The 10345-nt window shown below is 26.4% G+C and overlaps 1 protein-coding gene across 1 annotated transcript; it reads left to right on the plus strand.

Annotated features, from left to right (window-relative positions):
* Positions 1-2921: 2921 nt before the first annotated feature.
* LOC129290375 (uncharacterized) lies at positions 2922-4967 on the plus strand. Its single transcript, XM_054927131.1, has 2 exons — positions 2922-3454; positions 4639-4967. Exons 1-2 carry the CDS (start codon positions 2922-2924, stop codon positions 4679-4681), a joined length of 576 nt encoding a protein of 191 aa, XP_054783106.1. The 3' UTR covers positions 4682-4967.
* Positions 4968-10345: the final 5378 nt, after the last annotated feature.

Consider the following 10345-nt stretch of genomic DNA (forward strand, 5'->3'; position numbering starts at 1 on the left):
ACATTTTCCTTTAGCTTATCATCCCCTAAGTGATGGCTAAATTGAAGTGCTTAATCGTTACTTGGAGTGCTACCTTTATTGCATGACTAGTGATTTCCCAAAACATTAGGTTAAATGGCACCTACTGGTTGAGTTATGGTATAACACCATTTCTTACTCCTCAATTGGAGTGATAAGTGGTGTTATAACCAAGTAGGATTCATAATAACCAAGAAAGGGTATTTTGAAAAGGCACTAAAGCACCTTAAAAAGGTTGCCACTACTGCAAAGGTGGATCAGATATGGGAAGAGCAAGAATTCAGTTTATTTATCAAATATACCAATACCAATAGAGCATGTACATTTAGTAAAGCAAGTAAATTCAACATATAAATCAAGAAAAGTCAATAAAAGCAAGATTCATATTATTAAATATATCATTTTTTTATAAAAAACTAGAATTTTATCCCGTGTGATGCACGAGTGAGAGAGAAAAATAATAAAATTTGATAAAAAACTATACATTAGATTTTAATTTTAAAAAATTAATAGATGTTTGTTTAAATTTAACGATGAGATAAAATTATTCTAATTTTAATTATTAAAGTTTAAAATATACATTTTAAAAATTTAGGGTTTAAATCACCTCTAGAACTATAGCTTAGAGTTCAAATCCTACCTTAACCCTATTAAAAATTATTTTTAATATCTTTAAATTAAAATATATTACTTTTCCCTTTATTTTATCTTAATTATAAATATTTTTTATTTTTAAAATCTATATGAATCCCTCTTAAAATTAATAGTTAAGAGTCATAAAATACAAATATACTTTCTATATTTAAGTTCTTATTTTCATCCATCCAATAATTAGTTGATAGTTAAGTCATATATGTTGGACTAAAATATTATTATTAATATATTATTTTAAATTTTTATTTATATCTTAAAATTATTAGTCATACAAACTAATTATTTAGTGTTTTTTTTAAAAAAAATTAAATGCATACTCCATCTTTTCAAAAATGAAAAACATTTTTAACCAAATTTCATCCCTAATAAAGTAGTTACTTATTTTTAAAATAACATCATCTTTCTATATTTACTATTTAATTAGGTGTTTTACTCTAAAATAAATATGAAATAATTATTTATTAGAGACACTTTTGGAAAATGTTCGTACTAAAAATATCTTATATTTTTTAACATCCAACCCTAAGAAATAATCTTAACAAATGCCTTATATTTCTAACTAAGGGAGTAAGTTATTAAAATAATATTTCAAACACATATGTGCAGAAAAAAAGACTTAATAGAATAAGAGATAAATTAATCAATACAATTTATGTTTTATGTTTATTTGAATTTTATAATTTTGATAAAATATTTTTAAATTATTGTCATAATTAATTGTTAAACTTTTTTTTTTTGCCAACAATTGTTTGAAGTTTCTTAAATCAAGAAGCAAAAGGATAGACAAATAGATTATAGGGGTAAATTAATAATTTAAATTTTTTCAACATAAATATAAATAATAAATTGAATATTTTAAAATATTTAACATAATATTCCTAACCATATTAAAAATGAGACCAAAATATAAGTTTTTTAAATAAAGAAGAGGTCTTTATAATTCTAACAAAATAAAAGGACTACAAGTGCATTTTCCTCTATAATATATTGATTTTTGATTTTTGAAAATTAAAATCTAAAAAATATTTTATTTTAAAATTTGTTTTGTTTGTATATGTTAAAAATATAAATCATAATTTATTTTATTTTAAAATGTATTATCCTGTATAAGTTAAAATTTAATGATCAACTTCTTCATTTTTACCTAAAGTATTTCCATGGTTGGCAAGTATGAGATCAAAATTTTAATAGGATAATACCTATAAGGAACAATTTCTATTTTGTAATGAGTTACTTTTATATATACTAAAAAAATATGATTGTTTTTTAACATTTTGTGCCTCCTACAATTTGAAAGATAATCTAACTTGTTCCTTTTCAAATGTGTTGCACATTGTATCATCTTAAAGAAAATAAAACATATACTATAATGAATCGTACTATAATTTAGGTGATAATATTATTTATAAATTATAATTACAATGGTTGTAGATCAAGCAAATGATATAATCTATATTTTAATATCATTGACCAACCATATGTATAAGAATTACAAGTAATTAATGATTATAAGAAAAGATTAGGTGTGTAATAAAAGATAAATTCATTAATATTATATAATTAACTTGTAGCCCATAATATTTTTTGCTTAGACTTGAGGCACATAATTACATCAATATTTTCCATAAGCATTCAAACTATAATTAACTTTTACATATAAATAAAGAATAATATATTTTTATACCTTTTGCATTTGAAGAATATAAATAAAAACTTACTCCCTCTATTTAAAAATATAAGGTATTTTTTAAAGAGTTAGACGTTCAAAAATGTAAGGCATTTTTAGTCTTTTGAGGTATAATCATTATCTTTTTTTTAAAAGACCCCTATTGATATTAACTTTATAATTATTAGAGAGTATTTAATAGGGACAAATATGAAAAGATACGGTTAGTTTAACGACCCAAAATATAATTGTAAAATTAGAATTAATAATTATAATAACTCGAAAGCTTGAAAAAAATGATTATAAGGTAATTTGATTATATTTATATATTTTGAAGTAAATTTATTAAGGTAACTAATGGCTCAATGATAATTATTATTGATGTCAGCTTTAAGAGTAAGGTTTGAATGCTCTTATATAAAGAGTGAAAATTTTACTTTTTTCAACCCCTACAAAATTATCATTTTTGCCTTATCAAAGAAAACAAAGAAAAGAATATAAGAAAGAGAAAATCAAACCAAAACGTGCTTTTATTTCTTCCTTCCTTCTCTTCCTTCATTCCGAAAATTCTAGACCCGTGAGAATGAAAGAGTGTTGGTCCCTCACTTGGCTTCTCCATCCTCTCTTCACCGTTGTTCGGGTCGCCGGTCACGCAAGCGAGTGCTGTGGTTCGGGTAACGGGTTCTTGGTCACTCATTCTGCTGTCAGCCTCCGCATCCTTCTCTGTTATTGGTGCGATCTGATTCTCTTTCTTCTTTATTTCTTCCATTTGAGAGTTGTGAGCACACGAGGAGCTGGTCTAGGATTTATAAGGGCCGAATTCGTGAGTTGGAAGCTGGTCAGTTATTGTTTTCTTCTCTCCTGTTCTGACTCAGATTCGTTTTCTTCCTCCCCTGCATTTTGTTGCTGCCGATGGCTGCTGTGGCAGGGGGTTGTCAAACTCACAGCTTCCTTCATTTTGCTTGCGGCCATAGAAGACCATGAGTGGCAAGAAACTTCCTCCTTAATTTCCCTCTGTTTGTGTGTTGCTTCGTGGTTGCTGCCATGGTTTCATGATTTTCTTTTCCCCAGCTCCTGTCGTTTTTTTTTCCCTTTTCTGCCGTCGGTGATTCTAAGGTGAGAAGCTTCAGTCCTTCTTCTTAGTTGCTGTGTGCGCGTACTGTAGGTTAAATTATGGAAATTTCCTTTTCTTTTCTTCAATCGTATGAAATGTGGTGATAGGAATCAGGAATTCCTTGTGCTTGAGATTGATTTTTCTTTTAAGGAATACATATTTGGAAAGCTTAAGTATGATTCAAATATATCTATTATCAAGTTGTGGGAGTTGGAATAGAAGGAGAAGGAATTTGGTTTGAGTTTAAGAATTAACGCACAAGAGTTGCTTGGCAAATGTTTGCTAAAAGAAGTTTTACTTGATTTTATATTTCCTGCTATTTCATGAATTCTTGTAAAAAGTATGTTAGTGTGGGTGTCATTAATTTATGAACTAAATTCAAAATTGCTAAGGAATTTTTATTGTGAAACTGGCTTGTAATTAGGTGAATTCTTGGGCGTGGATGGGTGTTGATAAATTGTGTGATAAGAGATTTGAATGTTACAAAGGCTTTTTGAGGGGTTTGAAAAACTAGTTATGTTCATAAAGAAACTTTAATATAAATTTTGATTCTGAAGCTTTAAATCTATAATCATTATATACATAGACACATACACACATATATATAGATGTGTTAATGTTGAAAGAGAGTTTTAAGCATTGTTAGAAGTTTATTAAGACTCTAATATATTATATAGGGAGTTTGGAAGGAGAGAAAATCGATTAGTGTGGTAAAAGGAGAACCTTGTGCTTTAGAAAATTGGAGGTAAGTGGATAGCATTCTAATTGATTATTTTTTTTAAATCAAAATTTCTTTTACTAGAATATTACGTTTTTCTAGAAATCATTTTAATAGCATTAATGCGATTATTGGATATTTGTTGATTAACATTATTTTGAGAAATTAGCTTTACCAAATTTGAAATATTATTCGATCAATTAAATCAAGTTTGGACTTTGATTAAGAGATTTTTATTTTATCAAATATTGAATTGATACAGAGAATAATTCATGCGAGTTTGACTTTAAAATTTTTTTTTATTATCGATAAATGCACGCATGAGCATTAGATATGAAATTTTATTCTGGCAAGTTTTAATGCTTAAAAGTATTCATGCAAGTTTGATTTTGGAAATGAAAACTATATCTTGAAAGTGATGATTTTCTCGTATATTTGAAAATGGTTTTAAAAATGAATTTTATACAGAGCACTGGTTGCTAACGGCAGTTCTATTAGCTCTGGCTCATGATGGTACACCTAACTAGCAAGGTGTGTATAGGGGGTGCTAGTCCCGTGTGATGGCCAACGCACTTGGAATGGAGGGATGGTTATTCGTGAGCATCGTACTCACGTTTGTTTCGTGGCTTCAGCTGCGTTTGGTTACGTATCCTCGTGGACTATGTGTTCACATTTGTTTCGTAGCTTTGGCTGCGTTTGGTTACATACCCTCTTGGACTGTGTATCCACATTTGATTTTGTGGCGAGAGCTGCGTTTGGTTATCTACCCTCGTGGACTGTGTGTCCATATTTGTTAATTGTTATGATAAGTCTCTATTATATGAATTTGATCATTTGGTAATTTTACATCCCATTGGTTTTAAATAGTAAATTATTTATAATTATTGATTTTATTTATTTGCTTATTTGCAAGCAAGTGATAATAATATTTATTATGAGATTTTAACGGTTCGAGATTTTATTTAAAATTTTATAGAGTTATTTTATTTTGAAGTTTATTAAATTTTTTATAAAGATCGTTGCCTCTTTAACTTATATAATTGTTTAATTTTTTTATGTTCAATTATTTATTGTTAGGACGTTATTCATTGAAAAATTATTTTGGTCTCAGATAGCATAATTGACGATGTATGTCTTGCTTACTAATGATGGATGTTTGCGGAACAAAATGGAGGTTTGTTTTTTAAATATGTCTTATAGATGTAAATATGAAATTCATGTATTATGACATAAGATATATGATTAGGTGCTCCACATAACTTATAATTATAATCTTTAGTTTTATTATATATTTTGTCTGCTGGCTGGAAGGAGTCAAGCTCTTGATGGATATAATGTTTAAGGAAAATTTTTGTGATACAGAATTTTTGGCAGATCTTATTTTTAGAGGAGGTTTTTGTCAAAATCTTTACAAAAATATTGAAATAATTATTATAATGATTAATATCAATAGTATTAAAATGACAGTGTAAAATTAAAAATATTTTAATTAAATGAAATAAACTTTAAATTTGTGGCTTACGGGATGTATGATTTGGTTCACATCCTGTGCCAATCACCTCCTATTTTGGGGTGTGACAGTTAGTTTAAAAGTAAGTAACTATTTTATTAGAGGGTAAAATTTTGTTAAAAATACTTTACATTTTTTAATGGAGCAAGTATCTTATATATGGTCTTACAAAATATTTTAATTTGTTACCATATGTTAATAATAATTAAATAGAAAATTATTTTTATCTAAATGATGTTATCCCCTATAAATTTTATTATATGTCTAATACTTATTATTTTCAATAAGAATATTATATCCATATCAAATTTTACTATATATCTTATTTGATCTTTTAAAAGATAAAAATTTTATTATTTTTTACATCTTATCTAAAATTTTAACATTTACAAATGAAAATTTGTTTGACAATGGTTTTCATCTAAATTACAGGTCTCACTCACATTTGACCTCCACTTAGTTAAATGAATGAAAATAAAATCTTAAAAATAGAAAAAATTAAAATTTTATATTTTATAACTATTCATATTAAGAAATATTCATATAAATATTAAGAAGCAAAAGAAATGTATCATTAATTAAGATAAAAATAGATAAAATATTTTACTTATTTTTAATTATAATTTTCATGTTAGCAATTTAATTTTTTAAATTCTAGTTGTAATTCTTTTACTACGAGGTCCATATTATTTTTTACCTTTTTTAGTATATCATATCAAAAAAATAATAAATAAAAATATAAAAAAGTTAAAAAGTCGGATGTCCTACAGTGACAAACCAAAATTAAAAAAAAAAAAAAGGTGAAAAGTTGGATCCAGTCATCCAACAATGATCCAAGCAGTGACAAATGAAATTAAAAAAAAAAAAAGTAAAAAAGTCAGTTGGTACTGTAGATATACAGTACCATCCAACGGTAAATACAATATATTATAGATAAATGGAGAAACAGAGAAGCACAACAATGAAAGGAACCCCTCAATATACACAACATACATAAAAAGAAAGAAATCAAAAATCAATAAATTGATAAGGGAGGGAGATTAGGGATAGAATCGCCAACCTAATATTCAAATATTGAACAAGAGAAGACGATATTCATAGATGACCCACAGACCCCCTAATGGACTCCCAACGGCAAAAATAAACAAAAAAAGCAAGATATCCACAACAGCAGAGGATGATGGTGGCAATGCAAGGCTCGTTGACAGTTGAGAACAATAGGAATAAGCCAGAAAAGTGTTTTCATTATGAAGGGGGAGTGTTTTCGTGGAGAAATGGAGAGGTTTCATTGGTGAAGGACGGAGTTGATGAATCTGAAAATGTAATGTCAGCTGGAATGGAAGCATTCTAAAAGTTTTAAATGAGACTACACATCAATTATTTCAAAACAACTATTACATAATCTCGAAACTATGGTTAAGTAAAACAAAAAAACAAAAAAAAAAAATCACTATGACATTAAAATATCAGACAATGTTGAAACTATATAATCATTATTTAAACTATATAAAGTAACTGTTATATAGTTTCAAAGACTATACATTAGTTGTTTGTAAACAACCATTATAATCTTTAGAAAGTTTTTTTTTTAAAAAAAGTTATTATATAACAATTTTATTCAATAACCTTTATATATAGAGTCGAGCCTAGAGGATTGGTCTTAAAGGTCCTGTTTAGATAAGGATTTAAATTTAAAAAATTAGTGATTTTTTTTTTTTGAAAATCAAGCTTCTAGGCCAAGCCCTGATAGGCCCTAAAAAAAAGCTCGAGTAGCCCTTTAAGTTCTGTTCCTTAAAAGATCGATAATTTTTTAAGTATTGTATTGTCAATATAATTGATGTTGGTTTGTTTGCCATTTATTTTAACATGATATTGAAATTTTTTTTTATTGATTCCTTACACAATTACTTTGTAAGATCTATTTTTTGGTTTTGATTAGTGTTATACTCTATAATACACAAATTTTTGTATTTATTGAATTTGATCAGGATTAAAAATTTTTATCCTTAAGCCTTTTAAATAAAGGCCGAGCTTCAAAAATTAATTATTTTATGAGAAATCAAGCTTATGGGTCTAAGCTCCTAAAAGTTGGGCCCGTCTATTTTCCTACTTCTATTTATATACACTCATATACCTGTTATATAATATAACCACGATATAATCTCTAAACCCTAATCCCAGCTTGACGATATAACAGCTTTTACAATTACCGTTGTATAGATAGCATTATGATAGTCTATTTTTTAGTAGTATTTATTTGTACGATGAATGGTAGTAAAAGATTTCTTCTTTCACATCCAGTCCGTTTGGATTGCCTCATTAATCGATTTTTGAGGCAAAAAATCGATTAATATGAAAAGTTAGCCAAACAGTCAAAAATCATCAAAAATCGATTATGGGTCAGGACGCGCGTTTTTCCGTAAGTTCTCTCCATCAGCTTTTGCAGAACGTTTATCAAAAAGCGTTGGGAAAAATTACAAAGAATGGCCCAAGAAAAAATTACAAAGAAAGCACATAATTTAATAAAAATAAAATTAAACTCTCTTCTTTTCCCTTTTTTTTTCCTTAATAAAATTTAAACTTTGTATATTCAAAAAATTAATATTTGATATTTAAAAATTAATTATATAGTAATTTATATAATTAAAAATTAATTCTGATTAAATTATCCAAACATCTTCAATTTTGTTAAAATTAATTTTAAAAAAACAGTATCCAAACAGATTACGTTATAACATAATCAATTATGATTAAAATCTATCACTTAATCAATTATTTTCATAATCTATTATACCCAACTGAAATCCAAACGGACCCATCATCCTAGAATTTTATTTTCTTTTGCAACTACAAGCTTCTTCAATATTTGAAAAAAAAAACATTTCCTTATTATTATTTATTAGTTGATTGGTGATCCTTAATAGGAACAAAACTGAAACCTTATGTTAAATTAGAGGGCCAAAGTCACACTTTAGTCTATTCAACATGTTTTTTTTTTTCACAAAATTTAGAAATCACGCATCAACTATTATTTTTAAGTTTATATGTTATATATATGTGTGTGTGTAACACATAACATATATTTACATATGAATATACCAAAATATATTAAAAATGTAATATTTTTTTCTTGATATTTATTTTTAAATTAATATGATTATGTATTTAAAAATATTATGTATTTTTAAATATTATAACCTTATAATTTTTTCAGATTATAATATTTATTTTAATTAAATCACTTATTTTAAATATTAAAAAAATATAAAATCTAAGTATGTGCTAATGTTTTTCTATAAACTTGTCTCCCCACTGCTTGCACCCTGGTTCCGCCCCTAGGTTTGAGGGAAAAACAAAAGGATCGAAACCTTGTCAATCTACCATGAACATTCAGATATGGATCAATGGCCAAAGCACTCATCTCTCTTAATCAGCACAACTTAACGTAAAGATTAAAGTGACTCCAAGGATTTTTTTTTTTTTTTTACCATATCATAATTTTACTCTCGAAAACCATCTGGCACTAGCTTAGGTGATAAAGGCGAGATGGGGTGTAGGTAAAGAGCAGCTAAAAGTTCGAGCCTTCCTGATGTATTAAAATAATAATAATGATAATAATGTTACTCTTATAATTTCTTTTTAAGGATATTCATGTCATAACTAATAACTACAATATTCAAGCCCTGTTTGTTTAAGATTAAAATTTAGATTGTTTAGATATTTTTTTATAAAAAAATATTTATTTTGTAAAGATTTTATTAAAAAAATACATTATTTTATGTTTGGTAGTAATAACTAAAAAAAGTGATTATTAGTTAGTTATTTTTAAATTTTATTATATGTTCTTTGTTTATTTCTAAAAATAATTTATTATTTAATTATTTTAAAATCTTAAGATATCTTCATGTATCCCACTTTTTTAAAATAATCTTACTCATTTACTGTATTAGATTATTTTAAAAAATTACTCAAAGTAAATTTTTAAAATAATTAGAAATTTATTTTTTTGAATTTTGATTATTTCTAAAAATTTAAACAAATATTATAAAAAATAACAAAATAATTTTTTTTTGTAAAAGTGATCTTTTCCATGAAAGAAGCTGAACCAAATTGGCCCATTGAAAACTATGTTCTAATTCCATATGAAGTCTTTTTTTTATTTTCTTGGTAAACTCAACTTTTCAAGGGTACTTGAATTCCAAAACAAGATTCAAAGACCAACTAGTGTCTAAAGGAGGGGGGAATAATAAGATGGAATTTAAACAGTAATTCACATCACATTGTGTAATAATTGCAATTAAAATTGTGAAACACATTTAAGGGTGGAGCTAGTGATACATATATGGACCAACCTACGAGTTGCGAGCTGTTCTGTGAGAGTTGACATAACTCACATCTTAACGGGTTGTATTTCTACTTAGCCCACAACCCATAGGGTGCCAACCTGCCAGTTAAACACACACACAGACATATATATATATATATATATTACATATTTTTAATTTAAAAATTATAAATCCACCTCTTTTCACTATTTTTTTAATGTACAAAATTCATATCTTTTTCTAAAAATTAATTATCCAAATAACAATTAAACTCCGTTTAAATAATTAAAAAACACGTTACAAAGTTAAAATACATTAATACAATTCCAAATAAATATCC

This window comes from Prosopis cineraria, unplaced genomic scaffold (assembly GCF_029017545.1).
Source record: "Prosopis cineraria cultivar Desert tree isolate PC_DT_omini unplaced genomic scaffold, ASM2901754v1 PC13, whole genome shotgun sequence".
Classification (NCBI taxonomy): Eukaryota; Viridiplantae; Streptophyta; class Magnoliopsida; order Fabales; family Fabaceae; genus Prosopis; species Prosopis cineraria.